The 27,041-nt window shown below is 34.6% G+C and overlaps 1 protein-coding gene across 2 annotated transcripts; it reads right to left on the bottom strand.

Annotated features, from left to right (window-relative positions):
* Nucleotides 1-1,220: 1,220 nt before the first annotated feature.
* Nucleotides 1,221-27,041, bottom strand: LOC115877011 (1,2-dihydroxy-3-keto-5-methylthiopentene dioxygenase-like). Of its 2 annotated transcripts, XM_030893069.1 has the most exons (4): nt 26,778-27,041; nt 26,348-26,632; nt 1,453-1,594; nt 1,221-1,370 (listed from the first exon to the last, which is right to left on the bottom strand). In XM_030893069.1, the coding sequence occupies exons 1-3, from the start codon at nt 26,874-26,876 to the stop codon at nt 1,460-1,462; spliced, it is 519 nt and encodes a 172-aa protein (XP_030748929.1). In that variant the 5' UTR covers nt 26,877-27,041; the 3' UTR covers nt 1,221-1,370; nt 1,453-1,459. The 2 variants fall into 2 exon arrangements, with proteins under 2 accessions (XP_030748929.1, XP_030748928.1); XM_030893068.1 differs by having other exon boundaries at nt 1,221-1,594.

Here is a 27,041-nt window from a genome sequence, read left to right as displayed (position 1 = left end):
ATAGAAATGCAGTTCACAACACTACCGAACTTTCACGATAGAAGATTTTATTTGGTTGAGAATAACGGTTTCCTTGTGACTTGGCGTTCGGATCCAGATGACAACACCACGAACGTGGAGAAGTATGCGGATGAACTGAAGGAAAGGTTATTGGAAGTTCATAAGAACGTTAGAAGTAAGATTGCGCTAGCCAGTGACCGGATGAAAGCTCGTTACTACCTCAGAGCTAACTCTACGGGATTTCAACAGGACGATATTGTATGGCTATATAACCCGCAGCGCAAGAAATAAAGGTCTCCAAAATTAACTTCAGCATGGAAAGGTCCTTATACAGCCAGAGGATAAATGATATTGTATACCGGATTCAACGCAGCTCTAGAAGATTTTTCACAACACTTTCAAAGTAGTTCATCTGGATAGATTTAGTTATTATGAAATCTTGATCTCGATCAAATTGGAGAAGGGGGCAATGTCAAGTTGTGTGATCCCCACGGAGCGAACCAAGTAGAAGAAAAGCGAGTTCTTTAATTCCCAATCAGCGGAAATTACCACAACCAAAAAAAAAGTTACTGACAATTTTCGAACGTCTTAGAAGCAGCCGTTAGGAGATATAAAAAGCACCCGCGCTCGGCAGTTTAGTTTAGTTTTTGAAATACAGTCAGTTTTGAATTATTGTGAACCGTGACAACTTGGCGAAGGTGCCTGGAAAAAGCGTTCGTTAAAGTAATTGTATTGTTAGTTGCATAGTAAATTGTGTATATAGTGAGAAAAATTAATAAATTCGTTAGGTATTTTATCGTGAGTAAATTAGTGGACATACAGAATCCGTAACATTATTGTAATTATACAAGTAAAAATATAAGTAGCTTAATACCTACAATGAACGAGTAAACAACATAATAGTACCTAACAGATTTACATATTATGTCACCTGTGGTGGCCCTATGGGTGAGCCTGCCCCCCCTCCTCCCCCTTGGATCAGCCTATAATGTTGTTTCTGGGGCGAGTCGTTTTTGAAAGTTTATAAAATCGTCCAAAAAATCATATTTTCTGCGAATTTGGCCCTCCTCCCTATAAAAGTGTAGATCTTCCACTGTATGTCACTATCACTCTTAATAAAAATAATCTGAACTATATTGGTCTGGTGAAAAAAAAAAGAATGTCAAAGTTAACATTTAATAAATTTAATATTAGTATATAATATGTTACATAATATATATTATATTTTAGATAATAACATAAGTGCTTATTATGCTTTTATTTATGAAATATAGTACTATGTAATATGCACTATTTCTGTATAACCAAAAATCTGCCCAGTTTTTATAACTAAGTTTGATTACAAGTTTTTGAATGCACACTTCTAGCATCTAGAATGTAAATTAATTATTTTGCATGAATTATTAGGAATATTACATGTAGTATGCTAGCCCTATATAAATCATCACATACTATCAAATTATTGTTTGATGTCATCATATGCACCATTATATAATCTTCTCATGTAAGCTTTACGGCACTCTAACTCGTCATTGGGACGATTGAAAGCTTTGTACCCATAGTCCTTTAAGAATCTCAAGCCTTTATATTCTTCCTAAAAAGAAATAATAAAAAAATATTACATGTTGGGGAGAGTGGGGGAATCGTGCGCGTCGGGTAATCATATAGCCCAAGTAGCATTTTTAGACACAAAATCGAAACAAGATTTCTGCTGAGAAACATCGCGAAACAGTTTCGTCACATTCTTGATACATATTATGTTTCGTAACATAAATCGCTTTTTGTTTCGAAACATTTTACCAAAATATGGTTTTGCTACATAAGCTATAATAAGAAAGATCTTAGTGCCACAAATTTTTCGAAACTTTTAAGAAACAGATGTGGCTCACGTTTACCGATTTCGTACCCGTTTTGTGCATTAACAGTTTCCATAATTTGTTTGATATTCTGACAAATATGAAAACATAACCTTACTTTATTGTTTGGATTTTGTTCTGCAGTTTTTGCATTTAAGCTTTCTTCAAGTTTTAATAGTATCTACTATAATTAAAAAAGCAGAAGGAGGGACATAGGTATGGTGAGAATATTTTTCTGATGTGATTTTATAGTTATTTATTATACGGATTACAAAGATGATTTGTTTTAGGAATAAATGTAATAACAGCCACTACCCATACCCAACAGGAGACCGAAGAAAAATGTAACCAGCAAACGTTTTTTTTCACAATGGAATTAATTAAATAATAACTAAATAAAAATGTTTTAGTTTTAATTATTTTGACCAGAAGTATTGATTGGCGTTGTTGACAGGTGAATAGTTTCGAATACTTCCGCTCACTTTCAAAATTTCCACACAGATGGCGCTAAATCGAAACATTTGTGGCCTTTACAGGTTGTAAATTAGGCACACTAAATAATTAAGTTATTTAATTAACTCGATAAGTAGTTACAAATTAAATCACTATTACAAAATATGAGAATTCGGTTTTTTAGCGCGAAAATGTGTGTGTCGAAGGTCGAATATATCCACAGACTTCTTTTTTCTCTTCCTCGATTGACAGACATCAGCTGGACGACCATTGAGGGTTGCTACTTTCCTGCCGTGGAGTAAACTAATCTGTGGCGGGCTGTCAGAAGGCATACTGTTAGAACGCCCACAAATTTAAATAAAAATAGATTTTTAAATTCAATTTTTATTAAAGGAAATAAAAAATGCTACACAGCGTGGCAGGCTGTACCTCAAGAAGAGATCGACAACCTGATCAGGAGCATGGAGAGACGATGTAGGGCTGTAATGAACAGTAGAGGACGCCATACCCTTTATTAAGTAAAAATGGTTTTATCTATTTTTTTTAATTCACAGTTTAGAATAAAAAAAAATGGGTGTATTTTTTGGAGTTCAATAAAAATCAAGGTAAATGTGACAAATTCGGTAAATTTCGCATTTTTATTTCCAATACGTCCTGTAAACTATTTGTTTATTTTAATTTTATTATCAGAAATCAGAAATGCAAATAATAAAATTACTGACGATGGCTGGATAAAATTGTGATATCCCTAGACTTTTCCGGTGTGTGTATTATTATTTATTGGTGTTTTTAAATCCTTTTTATCTGTTTTACGTCAACCTCATATTTATCTACATCGGTTGTCTGTCTGTCTTTCTGGCACAAGTGACCTTCTAATAGCAACTAATGAGAACACGTTAACCATTTTTTACAAGTACGCCGAATCATACTTTTGTCATACACATTACATGTTTAAAGATTCTATGAAATTTCTTTAAGCGTATGTTCTTTTTGATAAAGATTGTTTTTCTCCCAGTAGTTCTCATGAAAATTTATCCGAATTGATACTGTCCACTCTGCCACTTTATTTGGTAATTCCTGGATATAAGCCTCTACCGTTTTCTATCATCTCTTTCGATGTCCCAATGTTGCAAGCTTTGTACCCATAGTCCTTAAGAATTAAGCCTTATATTCTTCCTAAAAAGAAATAATAAAAAATATTACATGTTGGGAGTGGGGAATCGTGCGCGTCGGTAACTATATAGCCCAAGTAGCATTTTTAGACACAAAATCAAACAAGATTTCTGCTGAGAAACATCGCGAAACAGTTTCGTCACATTCTTGATACATATTATGTTTCGTACTAAATCGCTTTTTGTTTCGAAACATTTTACCAAATATGGTTTTGCTACATAAGCTATAATAAGAAAGATCTTAGTGCCAAATTTTTCGAAACTTTAAGAAACAGATGTGGCCCACGTTTACCGATTTCGTACCTGTTTTGTGCATTAACAGTTTCCCATAATTTGTTTGATATTCTGACAAATATGAAAACATAACCTTACTTTATTGTTTGGATTTTGTTCTGCAGTTTTTGCATTTAAGCTTTCTTCAAGTTTTAATAGTATCTACTATAATTAAAAAGCAGAAGGAGGGACATAGGTATGGTGAGAATATTTTTCTGATGTGATTTTATAGTTATTTATTATACGGATTACAAAGATGATTTGTTTTAGGAATAAATGTAATAACAGCCACTACCCATACCCAACAGGAGACCGAAGAAAAATGTAACCAGCAAACGTTTTTTTCACAATGGAATTAATTAAATAATAACTAAATAAAAATGTTTTAGTTTTAATTATTTTGACCAGAAGTATTGATTGGCGTTGTTGACAGGTGAATAGTTTCGAATACTTCCGCTCACTTTCAAAATTTCCACACAGATGGCGCTAAATCGAAACATTTGTGGCCTTTACAGGTTGAAATTAGGCACACTAAACAATTAAGTTATTTAATTAACTCGATAAGTAGTTACAAACTAAATCACTATTACAAAATATGAGAATTCGGTTTTTTAGCGCGAAAATGCGTGTGTCGAAGGTCGAATATATCCACAGACTTCTTTTTTCTCTTCCTCGATTGACAGACATCAGCTGGTCGACCATTGAGGGTTGCTACTTTCCTGCCGTGGAGTAAACTAATCTGTGGCGGCCTGTCAGAAGGCATACTGTTAGAACGCCCACAGTACTCCCCCCCGGATAAAGTTCATAGGGAAAATTGAACTTGCTTACGAGCTCGGGGTCCCATATAGGTACGTAGTGGCGGTTGAGGTCCTGGATCGTGAGCGGGGTCGTCTTCTGTCTTGAGCAGAAAAGCTGGTTTAAGCCTCTCTAACGAAACTGTCTGTTGCTTGTCTCCAACTTGAATGGAAAAGTTTCTGTCGGTCCTTGACAAAACTTGGTAAGGGCCATTGTAAGGTGGTTGAAGAGGAGTCCGGACAGAGTCATCTCGTATGAAGACATGACTGGAGGTAAATAGGTCTTTGTGAATGAAGACTGACTTCTTGACATGATGACTTGCTGGAACTGGCTGAATTTTCCTGATCTCCTCACGGAAGTGTTGTAGAAAAGTGTCTGGTTCTGGAGGCATATCCTCATTGAAGAAATATTCTCCAGGAAGTCGGAGGGTGCAACCGAAAAGGAATTCAGCAGCTGAAGCCTTGAGGTCCTCTTTGTAGCAGGTTCTGAGGCCTAGTAGAATTGTTGGAAGGATATTTACCCAGTCAGCAGTTTGATGACACTTAATGGCTGCCTTGAATGAGCGATGCCAGCGCTCAACAAGTCCATTAGCTTGTGGGTGATAAGCAGTTGTGCGTATCCGTTTGGTTCCCAGTAAGTTTGTTAAAGCCTTGAAGAGAGTACTTTCAAACTGGCGGCCTTGATCGATAGTGACGATTTTGGGAGAACCATATCGTGAAACCCACACTGAGTAGAACGTCTTGGCGATGGTGTCAGCCGTCTGGTCTTTAATTGGAACTGCTTCTGGCCAACAAGAAAACCTGTCGATCATGGTTAGACAATATTGGTAGCCTTGAGATGGTGGAAGCGGTCCAACAATGTCTATGTGAACGTGTTGAAATCTCTGGTCAGTCAAAGGAAAATTCAGAGGTGTTAGTTTATTGTGACGATGGATCTTCGATTTTTGGCAAGGTATGCATGTTTTGCACCAGTAGACAATATCTCTGTGCATGGAGGTCCAGACGAATTTTCCTCTGATTTGCTGCTTTGACGAACGGGCACTGGGATGAGAAAGTTTATGGACCATATCAAAAACTCTTCTCCTTAAATTTTTCGGGACGAAGGGCCTGATTGTGTTGGTTGAAGTGTCACAGATGATGGTTTGGTTTGAATCCAGGGAGAATGCTTGCAGATTCAGTCCTGTTGTTACGTCTCCAGATAGAAGAGACTGTAGATCTTCATCCTCTTTCTGTTGCTCAGCAATTTCCTCAGTTGACACAGAAATTGGCATGGTGATTGTATCTAAACGGGAAAGAGCATCAGCAGCAACATTCTGTTCACCTGGTATGTACTGAATGTTGGTACTGAACTGAGAAATGAAGTCCAATTGTCGAATTTGGCGTGGTGATGCTTTTTGAGGCTTCTGATTGAAAGCGTGAGTGAGGGGACGATGATCAGTTCTGATGACAAAAATCCTGCCTTCCAACATGTGACGGAAATGCTTGATTGATTCGTAGATGGCAAGAAGTTCCCTGTCATATGTAGAGTAGTTCTTCTCAGTAGGCGAAAGTTTCTTAGAGAAAAATCCAAGAGGATACTGATGACCATCAATCATTTGCTCTAGTGTGGAACCAATGGCAAGATCAGAAGCATCACAAGTTAGTATGAGTGCAGCATTCTCTTTGGGATGTGCCAACAGTGCTGCGTTACTGATGTCGTTGATGCAACTATAAAATGCTTCGTCTGATTCAAGAGTCCATGCAATTGGAGTCTTGTCGTTCTTCTTGCTGTCATGAAGATACTCATTTAGAAGTGCTTGATTCCGTGCCGCGTTTTTGATGAACCTTCGATAAAAATTGACCATGCCCAAAAATCTTCTTAGTTCGACAACTGTCTGAGGTTTTTTGTAGGACTTGATTGCTTCAATTTTGGACTGAAGAGGCTTGGTTCCCTGTGACGAAATTTCGTAACCCAAGTACTGTACTTGTGACATTCCAAAAGTGCATTTCGAAGGATTAATTTTGAGTCCATAATCTTGAAATCTCTTGAAAATCAGGCCAAGATGGTGAAGGTGCTGCTGTTCGTTGTCCGAGGCAATAAGGACGTCGTCGATGTAACTGTAGCAAAAGTCAAAATCTCTAAGTATGTGATCAATAAACCTCTGAAATGTTGTGCTGCATTTCTAAGACCAAAAGTCATTACAGGAAATTCAAACAGTCCAAAGGGGGTGATGACAGCTGTTTTTTGGATATCTTCTTCAGCTACGGGTATCTGATGATATGCTCTGGCCAGATCAAGGGTCGAAAAAAATTGTTTTCCATGAAGTTTGTATGAAAAGTCTTCAATGTGGGCAATTGGATAGCTGTCTGGAATGGTTTTTGAGTTGAGGCGGCGATAATCTCCGCAAACACGCCATTCACCTGTCTTTTTGGGCACAAGATGTAAGGGACTAGCCCAAGGGCTGTCTGAGGGTCGACAAATGCCTTGCGACATCATGTATGCAAACTCTGCCTTCGCAATTTTGAATTTCTCAGGTGGTAATCTTCTGGGCCGATCTGCCACCGGAGGTCCGTTGGTAACAATATGGTGGAAAACTGATCCTGACTTGACTGTGGAGACTATTGAGGGATTGTAATTTCCGGAAACTTTTGAAGTAAAAGGTGAAATTTTGATGTTTTTGACACTATGGTGACTGCAGGTTCAGAGCAGGGTAGAAAACGTCCAGGAACATGAAGATTTGTTATGGAATCAGAAATTTTTCGATTTTTGAGGTCCACGACAAGGCCAAAATAAGCTAGAAGGTCTGCTCCAATGATAGGACGTGGAACATTGGCAATGATGAATTTCCAGGTAATTGGGCGTCTTAGGCCGAAGTTTAAAGTAAGAATTTTGTACCCAAAAGTTTCTATAATTGAGCCATTTGCAGCATGTAATGGAAAATCAATATTGATAGTGTTGTTCTTACCAAAACTTTTAGGAAGAACGCTGATGTCGGCGCCAGTGTCCACTAGAAAGTTGGCTCCAGTTGCTTTGTCCTTGATGAAGAGGCGGTATTGCTTTGTTACACCTGTGTTGGCTGCCCCTCTATCTCCAACGGTGCGTCTAGTTTTTTGGTTGGTTGAAGCTGCAGGGTGTGTTGCACTTTTTTGCCTTGTTTCCAAATTGGTTGTGGTAGAAACAATACTCCTTGTTGTCAGTAAGAGCTGTTCCTCTGCTTGAACTCCTAAGTCGAGATCTGCTACGATTTCTGAGTAGGTTATCGAGCTTTTCTGACATTTCAGACACTTGCTGTGATAGCTGGGAAATTTGACCTTCACATCCACATAGATTTTGTTTGGGCTTACTGGATACCTCAGCGATGAAAGCTGGAGAATTTGATGTGACTTCGATGACTTTGTCGGCTATTTCAGACATTTTCGTCAGATCTAGCCCTGCTGACGCTGACAGGACTACTTGGATATTGGTAGGAAGTCTTTGTAGCCATAAAGTTTGTAGAATGGTGTCACTGACGAAATTTTTGGCCAAAACTCGCATTTCCCTGAGTAATTGTGATGGTTTCTTGTCATTTAACTCAATTTCGCTGAGTAGCTTTTTGATTTGTCGCTCTTGAGAGTCGCTGCATCGATCAATGAGGGTCGTTTTAAGCGATTCATATTTGTTGTTTTCCGGAGGATTAGCAATTAGATCTGATACATGTTGGAGGGTATCGATGTCCAAGACAGAAATTACATGGAAATATTTGAGCTGATCAGATCTGAGGCGGAAAGTTGCGAATTGAGCGTCCACTTGTGCAAACCAAAGGTTGGGATTCGCTTTCCAGAAAGGAGGCAGTCGGATATTCCTTACCTCGTTCACTTCATCGATGGATTGTTGTGTCTGGGATTGTTCTAGTGTTGCTGGGGCCGAATTATCACTGTTTGAGGCGGAGGCCCAATCCGTTCCATTAGAGTCAGAGTTGTGCATGATGCAGGTGATGTACGTTCGAATTGGACACTTGAAACTTTGAAACTAACGAGTCTGTACACACGCGAACTGCGGCGAGCTACACGATCACCAATGTGGCCTTTACAGGTTGTAAATTAGGCACACTAAATAATTAAGTTATTTAATTAACTCGATAAGTAGTTACAAACTAAATCACTATTACAAAATATGAGATTTCGGTTTTTTAGCGCGAAAATGTGTGTGTTGAAGGTCGAATATATCCACAGACTTCTTTTTTCTCTTCCTCGATTGACAGACATCAGCTGGACGACCATTGAGGGTTGCTACTTTCCTGCCGTGGAGTAAACTAATCTGTGGCGGGCTGTCAGAAGGCATACTGTTAGAACGCCCACACATTTTGGAAACAAAGTTTCCATTTATTGTAGAGTCATTTTCGAAACACGAGTTTCTCTCTTTTTAGACACAAATATGATATAACGTAGATGATTTGTGTCCGACTCCATATCGTAGTAGAAAAGCGAATTCTAACCAGGCAGCAGAATTTACTGGTTAGGTTAGGTCCACACAAAGACATAGACTACTTTTGTTTGGTATTTTGTTTCTTCGCGTTTAGAAATACAAACTGCTAAAAACGGGAACATGTTGGACACTAATGGCAGAAAATGTTTCGAAACATTTCCTCTAAATGTTTCGATTTCGCATCGAAACATTTCAGAAAAGGGCTAGTGCCACCACATTAGAAACACATGTAATAAAGCCATATAAAATATATTGGTTTCGAAAATGCTATTCCTATTTGTGGCATACCGTTTCCATTTTGTATCAAGAAACAGAATTATTAGAAATATTACCTAAAATGTATCCAAAAATGCTACTTGGGTACGCATTAAGTTATTTTTTATGCTCGGGCATTTTAGCTCTTTTGACTAGTGTTGCGCTCTCTCCTTCCTATTGCATTCTACTACTATCCATTCTAGTCATTTGTTGATTTTGCACCGTTTATTTAATATAAAGTTAGTTTTTGTAATTTTTTGATCTTGGAAAATAAGACGGTGAGTGAATTCATCTAATCGATAAGACGTATTTATTTTATGAAAGAGTATGCTATTTTGCATTTACAATATGTCCCCGGATTGTGTTTACAAAAGGAGAAACTTTTTATTATTGACATTTTGAGAAAAATGAATTCTTCATAAATATTTTTGCTTGTTCTAAAATGATTAATCCCGTTTATACCTTTTCAAATTTCGGTACCGTGTTAGAGAAAATTTAAAAAAAACATGAAAATATAGTTTTTTGACAGTTCTTCCCCTTTGCGTTATTATAACTTTAGTCTAGTACCTAACTAAAACATCCCAGATCAGGCCACTGCACTGGCATCAATTGGACCATGTAATCGTTCGTAGGACGCATCTAAAAGATGTCAGTCTCACAAAAGTCAGAGTAGATGCCTAATGTGACACTGACCACCGACTTTTAATTTCAAAAATGAAAATCCAGTTAAAACCCAAACACCCACACTGTAAAAAGCAAAACTACATAACCAGATTGAACATACAGGATCTAGAGAACAACAATAGCGCCGACGCCCTCCGGGAAGCCATCAAAGAATCACTTCCACCGATAACTTCAATCTCAATCGTGGACGCTGAACAAGGCTGGGCACAACTAAGAGATACGATTCATAAAACCACCGAAACAGTACTGCGAAAATCCAACAAAAAGAAACAACCAGACTGGTTTAACGAAAATCAACGGCATATGCAAGGTTTGTTGGATGAAAAGCATAGAGCACATCAAGCAGTCACTGCAAATCCACACAATCCAAGACTAGCAGACAACTTTAAAGCAGCCAACAACACGCTTCGAAGAAACCTACGCCAAATAAAGGATAACTGATGGTCGCAAAAAGCTAATCAGATTCAAGAGTATGCCACGCATCACGACTAACGTAAAGTTTTCGAGGCTGTAAAAGAAGTATACGGTACTAAGAAGTCAAGATGCGCAATTATGACACAAAATGCCGAACTTCTAAAAGAGGAAAAGCAAATAAGAAACCGCTGGAAAGAGCATTACAGCCATATCCTTAACCAAGAAAACAATCCCAGTATAGAAGCACCCAACACAATACCTCACGCGATTCCGGTGGAAATCTATAAGTGTGCAAGTAAAGAACTTATTGGTCATCTTAAGACTCTCTTCGATGCCATATGGGAAAGCGGAGAGGTACCTCAGGACTTTTACAACAAGAATATAGTGAATATATTTAAGAACAAAGGAAGTGTATCAGACTGCGGAAACTACCGGGGAATTTCACTACTGGCTATCGGAGGAAAATTTCTTTCAAAAATTGTGTCAAACCGCCTGCACCCACATATAGAAAAAATCCTCCCAGAATCGCAAACGGGTTTTCGCACCAACCGCGGCCCCATCGATTCCATTTTCTCCCTCCGCCAACTACAAGAAAATATAAAAAAGAACAGCAGTCAAGCGAAATTCTGTCCGTGTGAGCGTTGCTTAAAGGCTACGCTCACACGGACCACTTTCCAACGACAAAACGGTGTTTAAGCTGTCGCAGCTATCGACGACGTTACAACCACAACTGCGCGACAAAAATGTCGTCGAGAAGTCGCCCGTGTGAGTTGATGGACGACACCCGGACCACAACTAAATTTTTGATTCAGTCAAAAATGAATTGTGAAGAAGAAGCACTGTTGTAGCTTTTGCTTCGAAAAAGAAGGCGAAACCACAGGAAAAGAATTTATTGGGTTCATCCAATAATAGAACATAAGAATGAAAGCCAGTTCCAAAAACTTTATGCGGTGTTAAGAATGTATGATGAAAAATTCTTTAATTACTTTGATTACTTTGATTGAAGATATATAAAAATTGCAATACAAACCGTTAACGACGCGCTGTTTACATCAAAATATTTTATAAACGTATAAACAATTTATTTTAGGGCTGCAATAAAAATTTAGTGGTATTGCCTTGACCTAAGTCCCGTTACCCGAGTGTTTAAAAATCACCCTGTATTTTTTTGAACTTAACTATACCTAAGCTATTAGAAATTGTAATTTGAATAATAATGCTAAATCTGAATTATTGTAACTGAATAAAACTATTAAATAAAACACACCAACCACACTCGTTTTTCTCTTTTTTTTCTTTATCTTCAAAATTGTTATAAAATTTGGTGCACAATGTCTCCCATGCCTTGGATTTTTCAATTCTATTGCTGTATGTGTCTTTTGTATAGCCCAAATGCAAGGAAGAAGGCGGATTTCTTCTATAAAGAGTTCCGTGTCGAAATCTTCATCCATTTTTTAAGAAGAAGCGTTCAATACGCAGGCAACAGAGGTAATGCAAACTATGACTGGAGTCGGTATCATATAGATAAGATACTATAATATAATTTACTATAATAAAAGTCGGTCTGGTCATCATTCATCATCTGGTTCAGTTTTATTGTGGTTGTCGCGTCGCCGTCGTCAGAAAAACGTCCGTGTGAGTTGGATTCACTACGGGCGGGCGACAATTTTGTGGACGGTATCGACCACGCACGGCGACAGTCGCCGAAACCGACTCCAGTTTGTCGCCCGTGTGAGCGCTTCACTGGATTTCCATTTAAAATCGTTACTCTCCAGAGACGACCACATTTTTGTATTTCAAAAGTCGCTGTAAAGTCGTCCGTGTGAGTGTATCCTAAACTTTATGTTGCATTCATCGACCTAACAAAAGCCTTCGACTCTGTGCACAGAGATGCACTTTGGGCAATTACGAAAAAGTTCGAAGTAAAGTACCCAACAAATTTCTTACAGTGTGTAAAAGCCTCCATTAGAACAACAAGTCAAGAGTTTCACATCATGGATCAACTGGAACCAACTCATGGATGTCTGTTCAACATAAAAAGACTCAAGACAAAAACACGTACAAAATTCATCACAGAACTTCAATACGCTGAATACGCTCTAGTTGCAAATACATTACAGCAATTGCAAGACATGTTGAACACATATACCTGGGCATACGAGGTTTTGACCCTTAAGCTAAACATCGACAAAACCAAAATCATGTGCACTCCCCGGGGAGATCACAACAATGCTATAAAAATCTAAGAAGAACTATTAGAATATGTAGCGGAATTCAATTATCTCGGCAGTTCGATTTCGGAAAAGGCCAATATCGACTCTGAAATTCAGCACAGGATTAGCAGTGCCTCAAGAGCATTCTGGAAATTAAAAGACAGGGGTTTCTACAATCATGACTGAGCACAAAAGCAAAACTAGCAGTGTGGAGAAGAATTGTAAACTCAGTTAACAGCGACAATCAAAAAGTAAAGAGGCAACAAAGCAATAACATTTTTGAATGTCCGGAGTGCCGTAGACAGATAACATCACGTATCGGGCTTTTCAGTCATAGAAAAGCTCATGAAAGAAAACGCCTTGCTTGTAAAGATAAAAAAACTGAAAGGAATTTCTCAATTAAAAGTTGCAGTTCAAATAATAATTACGCTATTACAAGTAAATAATTTACAACAGATCATGTGCTTTTTTCGTGTTAAAAATCGCAGACAGCGTTAGCGTCAATACAGCTGACTGCTAAAATTTATACCAAATAAATATTTTAATGTAAATAGAAGTGCTAAATATCATTTTTAAATAATATGCTTATAATGTATTGAAAAAGTATATTACAAATTATCCACAAGTGCGCAAGTAACAAGTACATAACTCTGATGCACAAATTAAAACTTGCAAAACATGCAAGTAAATTCTTATAAGCGCTTTTATTGTATGCAATGAACATTAATAGTCTAAGATGATATTAATTTATTAATTGTTTCTTTTATTGCATCTAAATCCTTAAAATAACAGTATTTATTTCTCGTTATCAAAAAATCAGAAGTTACTATTAGATATGAAAAACTAAAATATCTTTATATTTATTGCGATTGTCAATTAAATAATAAATTGTGAACTGTCATTCTTTTTATTTATATAAACTTATAATATTATACATGGGGGGTAAAAGTGTTTCATTAATATTGTTTTTAATTCTACAACCAAACCCTTATCTTTATGAATATTATCAATTTATCGGTTAATTAGTTTATTTATTGCGACAAAAAAATTCTAGAAAAGTTAACGGACTTACATGGTGCCTCCAGTCCTGACGAGCGGAGCGCGAGACGAGAGCAAGATAAGAGCGAGAAAGAGCGAGACGAGGACGATACACTTTCTATCCATTATTTGACGCAAGTGTGCCACGAGACAAGCGAGTTGGATCATAGTGAAAGGAAGCCAAACACATATTAAGTTGTAATTGAAATAACAAGCGATGGCCAAATAATAACACATACAATAATAAATCTTTGTATCTTTAACGTGGTATTTGGTTTTTCGTATTTTATTCATTGTCGGTTTTTTCCCTTTTGGCTGTTTTCCCCTTTTTCCCTTCATTTGTTTTGAGACACGACGCGACGTTTTTTTACATATTACGTTTTTTAGAACAAAATGTTAAATAGAAAAGTTATTGGGAAGGTTAAAAACCGCATTTTAACGTTACTGTAGACTATACAGGTTACTTCAAAAAATTTTTGCGGATGTAACATATATTTTCTAATAGGAATACCCTATTTTTTATTTTATTATTAGATTCTACGTACAATTCGGTAACTTTTTTGCATATGATATTATATATCTAAAATTAATAGATTTTGTAATAATTCAATTTGTTTAAAGAAATGTTAGATTTCGGTACGGTAAAATTATTATCAGTGACGCAAAATTTGTAAATTCTATCCGAAAAAATGATAATACATACGGTCTGTGATACGGTGTACGATTTAAAAATTTGAGATTACTTAAATTTAAATAGTCGAAATACATAAATCAGAGCTAATATCTCGCAGTCGAAAGAGCCTACCAAAAAGACGTCCAGACTAAGCCGCGAGCAAAGCCGCGAGCTCTCTTTGATCGGCCGTCGAAAAACCGACAGGGGACGGATAGCAACGAGGCTCCGTGGGCGTGTGTTGTAGACCCGTCCACACTTAGCAAATTTGGAATGTCTCGCGCTCGTCTCACTCTCGTCTCGTCAGGTCTGGACGCACCATAAGTGACAAATCGTCACAATTCACACAATAGTTTTCTCCAGACTCCAACTTATACGTAAAAAATAATATAAATTAATAAATTTGTTGGTGAGGTGAGGGTATTTATATAAAGATTCTATCAATAAATGGATTAAGAGCAGAAGGCATTATCTTTCTAAATTTCGCTCCACTCCAAAATTAGTCTTTGATTATTTATATTTATTTTTCTGATGGTGTACTTATTTAATTTATACGGTGTTTTCGTACTATTTCAGTACATACAGGGTGTCCCACTTAAGATGGATATAAGCCAATATCTTGGTTGTTTGTTGGGGGATATTTTTCATTTTTGGCAGGAGGCTGTATGGCTCTAAGGGTACAAACATAGTGGAGGCAGGTTTCTGCTAACCGGCAACCAGCGCCGTCTCTGGGTACCTATTCTTGACCACTCGCATCTTCAAATATCGCTCGCATCCAGGCTTCGGAAAACTACATGTTACTCTTAAAAACTACATTACATGTAGTTAATGTTGTTTATGTAGAGGGTGTAGTTTATGTAACCTATGTTCCTATGTATGAACTTTTAAATATCAAAGGTTTGAGGTGAGGTTATAATAAGTTGAAGCTTTAGGGTACAAAGTACAAATATAGTGGAGGCAGGTTTCCGCTTACCGGTAACCAGCGCCGTCTCACACTTATAACTTTGAAAAATTAAAGCGTGTTCTCAAATCGTCCAGTTGACAGTGAAAGCAGGTAGGCGCCGTCAACCAGCGTTCATCGGCGTTCTCGCTTTTACCGGAACGGAAATTTTGTTTATTTCTGCTTTTGCACGCGCCGACGGCGCACAGAGGGGTATTAAGAACTAAGAGTTGGCCAAAATTATGTTTATGATTTTTTTTTGCTTTTTTGCTAGTATTAATTATTAGAGGAGAGGGTACTAATATGGAATCCCATTTTGTTTGTCCTACACAATCTATTTTCCTCTACTCTGAAACCCTTTCCACCGATCAAATAGGGTAATTCTGTGCAAAACCAAGCAATTGGATGAGGATGCGAAAGTAATTGGAATATTATAGACGATATTTGAGCGAGGATGGGTGTTACAGGGTAAATACTATTTCCTTTAAGAATCTATTTAAATCAATGTTTTTTTTTGGCAGTGGCAAATATTGGCAAGATTTTTGTACATATTCCAAAGCTGGAGAATTTAAGCATTGAACGGATACTAATTTCCATGCGGAATATTGCCGAACAGTCTTACACCTTATAAAAATGCCTCTGATTTTTTAAATATAAAACATTATAAAGAAATAGAGAATAAGGAAACGTTTCAAAATAAAAATATGCATAAAACAGACCTTGCCAGTTGGCTCTGTATCCATCATGAAAGTTATTATAAACAATTTCCGAAAAAAGCACTACAAACAATTCCACTATTTTATAATCTTAGAAATATTCAGAATACACTCAAGATAATTCACACTTATAACTGAAATATATTATTTGATAGTCAACTTACGACTTAAAAAAAGCTAATAAACGTGTTTACATTTAGTATTTATAGATTTGTATTCAGTTAAGATAAAAAATAAAAATAAAAAATATAACTTTTGGCCAGGTTTATAGACCAAATAACCCTATGTGCGGCGCCGACGTTTGAATGTGGAAAAATACACCTATTTGGGACAACCTTTAAGGAATAAAAAGCATCTCTTCAAGAAGAATAGGTTGCTTATGTAGATTGCATCAATTTTTGAATAACCTGTATTCCACTTTTTCAAAAATATACAGGGTCCGGCAATTGTGCGTCGGGCATCTGTAGCTCCTAGAATAAAAAAACTTGGGAATTTCGTTTAAGTGTAAACCTAAAGTAGTATGTATGCGGAAGTATTTTAGGAAAATATTTTAACTTCTATATATAGGGTAACTCAGAAAAGTGAGTGGATCGGGATGATTTTTTTTAATGGAACACCCTGTATATTATTGCATTTTTGGCTTCCTTTCAGATCATTTTACATAATCCCAAGATATGGGTAAATATATTTCGATAGTTTCAGAGATATTAATAAATAAATAAAAAATATAGGTAAATATTTTTCAACCTTCGCTAAAAAAATATTATGAATACAAGAAAATCAAAGCTATACCTATTAGGTATTTGCTTTAGATGGTCTATACTTACTTTGCTATAAATATTGTAATCTTAAATCATACAGAATGTTTATATTATACGCCAAACTTTCTAAAATATGAAATAATTTTTCTTTGTTTTTTTTTCAAATGGAACACCCTGTATATTATTTTTTTGTTAGATGAAGAATTAAAAAATGAACATTTTTATTTATAGGATGTTTTTTTTATCATAATATCAATACGTAGTTCATTAACGTAGTTTTCATGTAGTTAATAAACAGAAAAAGACGTAATTTTTGAAAAAACTACACGTAGTTAATCAGGTAAATTAATACCTCTTAATTAACTACTTCCGAACCCTTCTCGCATCTCCGAAAAAGCCATATAATAATACACGTGATGCATATACGCAAAAAAGATCGTTCACAAAAACTGTGAACGATCTCAACAATAGGTACCCAGATTTGCGCCGACTGCCAGTAAGCGGCAAACCTGCTTGCACTGTGTTCGCACTCTAAGGCTAAACGCATGGTACAAAGAATACAAGGTATGATCGATAGCGGCTCCAATTTCGTTCAGTTCGCGCATACCACCTGTGACGTCACCAGGAAAATAATGAATAAATAAAAAATAAAGAAAGTTGACAGGAAATCTGCATTTTTTGGGGTTATGGTTAAGAATTGTTTATTTTTAAGACTTTTTAGTTCGTTTAATTTAATAATTACTAAAACCAGCAGTTCCAAAAATATATTTAAAAATAATAATTATCTATTAACATGGATTTGGACGATAGGTAAGAATACTAAATTTATTTCTATATTCGGTATAAAATTGTTTATTAAGTTTTTAGTTTGCGATGTTTATGGTAAATAATTTTCATTTTCATTGCCTCTGAATTCACATGAGGACAGAGTTGAGGATATCTATGGAAAAGTAACCACAAGAGGAATTGTTACATCATTTAAAAAATGTTGGGAAGTTTATTGTTTCCCATCGAAAAGTAGAAAATGCCAATGCAGATGAACGTATTGTAATTGTGATAGAAGTAATTCTAAGGGTGAAGTTTATTATAATTAGTGGAAGTAATACCAAGGGTGAAGTTTATTATAATTAGTGACCTGTGCTTCTTTTTATATGTAGATGTTTCTGGTTTTGAGAATAAATCGGTTGAACGACACCCAAAATTTAAAGGAAGTATTTGCATACCCAGAATATGCCCATCAAGGATTATATAGCTCAAATTTCCTTTAATGGTAGGCAATTATTCAATGCAAATTAACTTTTTAAGTGACTGAAATATTAAATAGTTTACAATATGGTATATCACTAAAAATATATTACTTTTAGGTACAATTAGGGCCCGATACATTTCAAAAAGTAGAATATTATTTTATATTAAATGAGGTAATTGTACAAAAAATTTAATTGTACTAACAATCAATTTATATTAATAACGGAGATTAAAAAATAACGGAATAAATAGTTCTTTTTTTTATACTACAAAAATAAACTATAGAATACAACAGTATTTAAAAAAATAAATAAAAAATTATGTCCCGGCCGAGATTCGAACTCGGGTCTCTCGCTTCCTAGCCCGACTCCTTACGCACTACTCCACAGTAACTTGCTTAGCGATAATTCAATGACGGTATATAAACAAAAAAACAGGTTTATAACAATATCTTGACGATTTGAAGTGGCGCGCGGAGCGTGCTGACCAATAGCGCCTGTTATCACCTCCCATATAACACACAATATCCGCAGGATATTCATAGAATGTCGGAATGTCCCATTATAAGATCATCTTATAAAGACATCTATAGGATATCCTCCAGACATCCTGAAATCCTGTAGATGTCTCAGAATAGAATATCTTATGGATATCTCTGTCGTATATCTAATGTACATCCAGCTGAGATATCCAAACATGCTCATGATAATAAAATATCCTAACTATATCGTCTAGATATTTAGGAAAAATAAATAATGTACTACTTTTTATATTACATAAAATACAATAAACCATACAGATAGATATATATTATGTCAAGGGAACAAAATATCCTGTTGGTATCTTCTGGATAATCTGGATATTTATGCGCTTGGCCACTCCCAGTAATACAGAGAATTTAAAACGCCCGCGCAAAAAATTTCCCACAATCCATCTCGACAGTTGTTTATTTTTGATGGTTTTTGCATCGTGTATTATTCCGTTCTTTGATTTAGTGAAATTCGAGGTGAATTCGGTCGTTTGTCGATATTGGATGGGCTTAAAAATGACTGAAAGTAACAAAACTGGTTGAGTTTGACTTAGTTTTTGTTATACTCATAGTTCTAGCCTTGTTCTAGCAGAAATTCTATCCTAACCTCAACTAATGTCGAAAAACGACGAACAACTCAGGGTCTCATAATGAAGAATTTGTGACAAAATTATAGGTGAAAACTTATTGAAAATCGGTTGTTCTTTATCCCTAAACCCATTTTCGTGTTTGGTCTATTCAAAAAGAAATCCTATTTTTGGGTTTAAATTGTGAGTTTCTGAAATGTGTGGTGTTAGAAATTATACCTGTATCCTGTGTGCTAACTTTGATGTAAACTGTTGCTGCTAGACATAAACTGCTAGACTCCATAAAGGGTAGTATAATCTGGTATAATACCATACGATCGAAAAAAAACGGCGTCAGAGGTGGCTTGGAAATGAAGATAGCTGTTATTTTGTACGTAAAATTATATGGGGAATGTCATCGATCGTAATTTTCAAGCCAATTGAACGCCGTTTTTTTTCGATGGTACAGTATAAATTGAAAGCTCTTAACTCATACAAATAAACTTATAAATTTTGACGCAAAATTCATTGACATATTTATGTAGGTATATTTTCGAGCTGTTAATAAAAATATCATATATGTTAATAAATGAATAACATCAAAATGTGACTAAATAAAACTAAATCGTTTTACTATAAACTAAGGATGAAGTAAGTATTGTCAAATAACAGTCCTCATATAATGTCCTAAAAATATTCTATAATGCTCCCAACATCATCCTTGTATTATCCTAGAAATATTCCAAATAATCGTAAAAGGCTTGCCTAGGGATGTCTTGAAGATGACTATTTTTGTCCCACTTGGATATCCCATAAACATCCTCCTCTGGTTTTTGGATATCCCTAAGATATTTACTATATCCTTGGTGGATATCCTCAAGATATCTATAGGATTGTGTTGTGTTATATGGGCTGTGACGTAGCGACCAACCTGCGCAATATCATACCTTGTATTCTTTGTACCATGGGCTAAACGTACCGAGGACGTACAAAGCGTTGAAAAATGTACGTCCATGGTACGTACATTGTACGTACTTTCGATCATTTTACATCCAGTTTTGGTCTGGAACAAAACATTAAATGTACGTACCTGGAATGTACGTATATGCGACGTACGTAGTACGTACTTTACCACATCCCAGGAACGTACCGGGGACGTACAAAGCGTTGGAAAATGTACGTCCCTAGTACGTACATAGTACGTACCTGTACGTACTTGTACGTACCAGGGACCTGACGTTCGTCCCAACATTACCTACCAGGTTCGTACATAGTACGTACCGTGGCTGTATGGGTTAGGACAGTATTTATTTCAAATCAGATAAATTATATTGAATACTCCTTACCCAAGATACTTAAGTTCTAATTTTGATAAATATTGATACAGGGTGTGTTGTTAAAATAAGACATTTTTATTTTTATTATTATTTTTTTAATTACTTACGATGCCACTGGATAAACAACTGGTTTATTATCAAATAACCAATAGTTAAGGAGGATTTAATATAATTTATCAGATTTGAAATAAATACTGTCCTAAGGGTAGTTTACTCTTGACTCGAAAAATATCAAACCCCATTAAAACGTACGTCTATGAGGTATCGCATTTCTTACCCTGGGTAAAATGTACGTCTTATAGCCATACAGCCTCCTGCTAAAAATGAAAAAGATAGCTCAACAAACAATCAAGATATTGGCTTGTATCCGTCTTAAGTGGGACACCCTGTATATAAATTATACATACAGTTGTATTGTTATCTTCATTTTTTGGAAATAAAGACATTTTTATTAATATTATTAAGCGCCATTTTACTAATTTTACAGGAGAATACTGGACGGCTGGTGGTTATCTGGTTCTTTCCGTGTATTCTATATTTTTACTAGGATTATTAACTTTATTACTCCGGATTTAGCAACTTATTACCCTGCAACGTGTATACATTTTGTAGGGCCCAGTTAGACCTACTATAATATTGTAAAATCCTAAAATTAAGAAATTGGCGCTTATCAAGTTTTTCCTCTGGACCCTTCATATACAGGGTGTTTCAAAAAACATGTGCCATCTCTCGTGGGGAGATTCCTCACGTAAAAATAAGATTTATTTTTCATATCAACATAGGCCCGATTCTGCTTTACTTCGTAGCTACAGGGTGTTAATGTCTTAATATTTTATTGATTTATTGTAATTTTCTTCCAAGTATTTTTAGCATTTCGAATAAAATTTTGAAGGTAAAATTTACTTACTCTGGTAAAAGTTCTATAAATGCGACATATTTTAAAGCTAAAAAAGTGTCGACATATTCACCAGGGACGTGCATATGGGTTATTACTGGAATATTTTTCTAAAAAAAGCATGTACGCCACTGACTTTTTTTCTCTTGTTAGCGAAATAGTGTAAGCAGTTTAATGAAGATTAAAAGTTGTCTTTCGATATTTTGTCGACTTCGGCCTCCTTGATGAGATAAACGCAATTTTATTAATTTGCATTGACCCCAAGTCTAAAAACAACCTTTAATAAAAATGAATATAATTAACTTGCGATACTTTTAAATAAGTACTCATTGATTCCTCATCAAAAAATATGAAAAAAAGTTTCTATAAACATGGGTATGGAAATGCATAGTTTTAGAGTTACAGGATGTTAAAACTTTTTAAAATTAGTTTTTTTTGTAATTATCTGTATACCATTATTTTTCATTTAAAATTGATCTGTAGGTTGGACAAATAGTAATAATAACTAATAGTAATAATATTTAATAATAAATGAGGTAAAATATGTAATTTGTTAATTTTATTTTTATTTAAATTTTGTGATTTCTGATCTATAAAATTACGTTTATCTCATCAAGGAGGCCGAATTCGACAAAATTTTAAGAGATAACTTTCAATTGGCATTAAACGGTCTACTCAATTTTGATTTCAAAAGAAAACATGTGGCGCACATGTTTTTTTTTAAATGTTCCAGTGATAACCCATATGCACGTCCCTGATGAATTTATCGACACTTTTTTAGCATAAAAATACGTAGCACTTATAGTAACTTTTACTCTCAAAACTTCAATCGAATCACTAAAAGTACTTGGAAGAAAATTATATCGGAAAAGCAGAATCGGACCTATGTTGATATGAAAAATAAATCTTATTTTTACGTAAGTAATTTCCCACGAGAGATGGCACATGTTTTTTGAAAAACGCTGTATATAAAAAGATATATTTTTATTCTTCTAAATAATGAAGTCGAACATTTTCTAATGTGCTCCAATTTTTGGCAGGTAAAATTAATATAAATCATAATTTATTTAATATATCTATTCATTTTTGACTGAGAAAACTCCATGAACACCAATCCTCTTGATAAAGCTGTAAACAAACACTTTACGCTTCAAAAAGTTCTGCGATCTGCACTCATTATTAGAAGCAAATAAAATATTTTTTCTTTTGAAGACAATATTGAAGACAGTATCGTATTTAGATTACTGGGGTCTCGAAAACTTGGATAGAAGATCGGTTAATTGGAGGCAATGGAGGCGTTTCTATGGTAATATAATTTTTAAATTTTCGTTCTTTATAACAGATGTTATTATTCATTTTTGTAAAGTCATATTTTTTGGTATTTTAATATGTGAAAAAAGCATAAAATTTATTTAGTTCAGTGTTACGGAAAAAGTGATTATAAATTTTGCGCTTGCTTAACATTTTAAAATAGCAAAATATTTGCCGTTGGTTAAAATCAGAGGTTAAAATTAATAATAGTCGTACCATAGAAACGCGGTTTGATTTTTCGAACTTTGCTTTAACTATATTTTCATATTTTTGTATTTTTCCCTAAAACGGTGTGGGAATTTTGACAAGGTACAAACGGAATTTAAAAATTAAGCAAGTATTTTTATGAAGAATGCATTTTTAAAAGTTTCTTTCTATACAGGGTCCGGCAATAGTGTGTCAGGCATCTGTATCTCCTAGAGAGATAAAACTTGAGAATTTTGTTTAAGTGCAAACCTAAAGTATGTAGGAGGATCTATTTCAGGAAAATATTTTAGCTACGCTTTTATAGGTGGGTCATGAAAGTGTGGCGAGTGTATCGAGATGATCTTTTTTAAATGGAACACCCTGTATATTATTGCATTTTTGGCTTCTCTTGAAATCTCTTTACATAATCCCAAAATATGAGTAAATATATTTCGATAGTTTCAGATATTAATAAATAAATAAAAAATATATGGTTTTCCAGCCTTTCTTAAAAAAATTATAAAAAATACAAGAACTGTCCTGAAATCAAAACTATATTTGCTTTAGATGGTCTACACTTTGCTATAAATATCATAATCTTAAATCATACAGGATGTTTAAAATTCTACGCCGAACTTTCTAAAATATAAAATAGTCTTTCTTTCTTTTTTAAATAGTACCCTGTATATATTTTTTTTAGGTGCCCGGTGGCGTAGAGGTACAGGCTCTCGTCTACCAATCTCAAGGTGTGGGTTCGATTCCCACACACGGCATTTCATCAGCCGACTATTTTTATTAAAATAAAAATAGTTTGGGTACCTAGGTCGACTCAGCCTTAAATGAGTACTTGGAATTCACAATCCTGAGGTAATAATAGGCGGTTGAAGCGTAGTGCTAGCCACATTACCTTCCTTGTATACCGAACGGCTCTAGTATAGCAAGCTGTACCTTGCCACTCCCAAGGCGTTAAACGCTATATACTGGAGCTATTATTATTATATTATTATTTTTTCATTAGATGGAGAGTTAAAAAATTATTTTTTTTTATTTAAAGTATTTCAAAAATTTTAATAGTTTTGCAGATGCACGCAGTATTATTTCATATGGCTTTTTCAACGGTAAAATACGAGAGAAAACATTCAGTGGCTTTGATAAAAATTTACTGTGAAAAATGCCATATGAAATATAAAACTGCGAATATCTGCGAAACCGTTAATAATATTGAAATACCTTACATACAAAAAATGTCCATTTTTTAATTCTCCATCTATACAGGGTGGTCCGAACTGTATTCCGGAAACTTCGGCAGTATATTCTGCAGATAAAAATAAGTAAAAAAGTTCGTATAAATGTAAATGCTTAGTTTCAGAGATACAGGGTGTTGAAGTTTCATTTTTATTTCGATTTTTTCGAAATAATTTCTGAAATAACGTCAATATTTGGATGAAAATTGATGTCTGGGAGTTTTTTGACATGAGAAATTTAATTTTGATGTCAATATGACTCCTACTAGTAGAGGGCTACCTACGTGTGTTTTAACTGTTTTGTAGCGTAATAACTTTTTGTCCGTACCTGTATAAAACTACGTAGCGAAAAAATATACATCTTTGTGATTTTCCACGTAAAAAATATCTCTTTGTAAAAATCGCTACGAGCAACCGTTCTTAAGATATTTAGAATGGAAATAGTAAATATATTGGCGAAAACTAAACACGTTGAGTAGATAGTTATTTCACTGAAATACCTAGTACATTTGGGAAATTTTGATAATAAAACAATTTCTGTTGAACATTTGGCACAAAAACATTTCAAATTTATGATTTGAATCTAATAACTATTTAGTCAACATGTTTAATTTATGTCAATGATAACAGGTATTGATAATAACATTATAAGAAAATTGGTGCCTAGAATTTTTTTCATATGAGAAATTTGATTTTGATGTTAGTAGGACTCCTACTTGTAGAGGGCGCTACCTACATATTTTTTAACTGGTTTGAAGAGTAATAACTTCTCGTCCGTACCTGTATAAAACTACTGAGTAAAAAATATACTTTTGGAACGTTTTTTACGTAAAAAAAGTTTCTTGGTAAAAATCGCTACGAGTAATAGTTTTCGAGATATTTGGAATCGAATTTATCAATACCTGTCATCATTGACATAAATTAAACATGTTAACTAAATAGTTATTCGACTGAAATCATAAATTTGCAATGTTTTTGTGCCAAAAGTTCAACAGAAACTGTTTTATCATTATTTTTTCAAAAAAAATTATGTTTAATTTAAAAAAATAAAAAGTTCCCAAATTTTTCATTTTAGTCAAGTAACTATCTACTTAACATGTTTATTTTTTGTCAATAATGACTTGTATTGACTGTTCCCGTTCTAAATAACTTGAGAACGGTTGCTCGTAGCGATTTTTACCAAGAGACATTTTTTACGTAAAAAATCACGGAAATGTATATTTTTTCACTCAGTAGTTTTATACAGGTACGGACGAAAAGTTATTACTCTTCAAAACAGTTAAAATACGTGTAGGTGGCGCCCTCTACAAGTAGGAGTCATATTGACATCAAAATCAAATATCTCATGTCAAAAAATTCCCAGACAACAATTTTCATCCAAATATTGATGTTACTTCACAAAATATTTAGAAAAAAGTGAAATAAAAATGAAACTTCGGCACCCTGTATCTTTGAAACTAAGCATTTTAGGACATACATTTATACGAACTTTTTTACATATTTTTATCTGCAGAATATGCTGCCGAAGTTTCCGGAATACAATTCGGACCACCCTGTATAATAAAAATCCATTAAAAAAATTATTTTATATTTTAGAAAATCTGGCGTAGAACACCCTGTATGATTTACGATTACCATATATTCATAGCAAAATAAAACACTAAACCACCACAATACAAAACACTTTTACTTTACACTGAACGCGCGTTTCGCTAACCATGTTAGCATCATCAGCAGATGATTATAAACTATTTTATTTTTATTTTATTTTATTTTTATTTTTGTTTTATTATTATTTTATTAAACTAGTTTATAATCATCTGCTGATGATGTTAACATGGTTAGCGAAATGCGCGTTCAGTGTAAAAGTAAAAGTGTTTTGGTGTATTGTGGTGATTTAGTGTTTTATTTTGCTGTGTAACACCAAAGGTTCCAACCCTCAACTGTAATCATATATTCATAGCAAAGTTAAGTACAGACCATCTAAAGTAAATACCTAATATGTTTATAATTTCAGGGAAGCTCTTTATCTCTATTTTTAATTTTTTTTTTTAAGAAAGGCTGAAAAATATATTTTTTTATTTATTTATTAATATTTCTAAAACTATCGAAACCTATTTACTCATATCTTAGGATTATGTAAGGTGATCTGAAAGGAAGCCAAAAATGCAATAATACACCCTATAGAAGTTAAAATATTTTCCCGAAAATCATACTAGTATGTAATACTTTAGGTTTGCACTTCAAAATTCCCTAGTTTTTTATTCTAGGGCCTACAGATGCCCAACGCACTATTGTCGGACCCTGATATAGAATAGAGTATGTTATAAGTTCAAAAATATACATACCACTTTGCCTTCCACCACAAACCGATGGTAACATCCTCCCGGAATAACAATTAAATCTCCTGGAATCATTTCGATTCTAATCCATTCGTCGTATTTATCTCGAACGTCAAAATATCCAGATCCATGGATCACAAGGCGAAATTCATCGTGTTCGTGAAAGTGTTCGGTATTATGATTTATCAAATCCGTATCGTCTAAACCTTCTACTTTATTTATATTATGATTGTCCCGTTGTTCTATTAAGTTCTTTAGCAAAGGATCATTTTCGTAATTGTTAATATCGATCTACAAAACAACTTTTATACAATATCTAAGTACTTTTAAAGTAATTTTTAAGTTCTCTTAGTAAAATATGTAATATGTGACTGAACTCATGTGACTTTTGCAAATATCCAAAACAATAACAAATAATATTTTTATTTTAAGTTACCTGATAATATTCAATTCCGCTAGTTTTATATAATTCTTCTAAACTGATAAACTTAGGCACTAAAATTTTTTCTTCGGACAATAGCCACGCTCTTACCATTTTGCTTTACAACTACCTTTATAAGGTAACACTTTGAAAAACAACATTTAAGAATAATCAGGTGATAATCGTAAAATATAATAAAGTCGTGTGTTGACACATATTAGCAATACGAAATCGTTAACACTAGATAATAGCGGCTTAATTTGATACGCAAACAGCCAT

The sequence above is a fragment of the Sitophilus oryzae genome, unplaced genomic scaffold (genome assembly GCF_002938485.1).
Source record: "Sitophilus oryzae breed Bouriz unplaced genomic scaffold, Soryzae_2.0 scaffold_1442_pilon_pilon, whole genome shotgun sequence".
Classification (NCBI taxonomy): Eukaryota; Metazoa; Arthropoda; class Insecta; order Coleoptera; family Curculionidae; genus Sitophilus; species Sitophilus oryzae.
The sequence above is the reverse complement of the archived record's forward strand: the minus strand, read 5'-3'. Positions and strand labels throughout refer to the sequence as shown.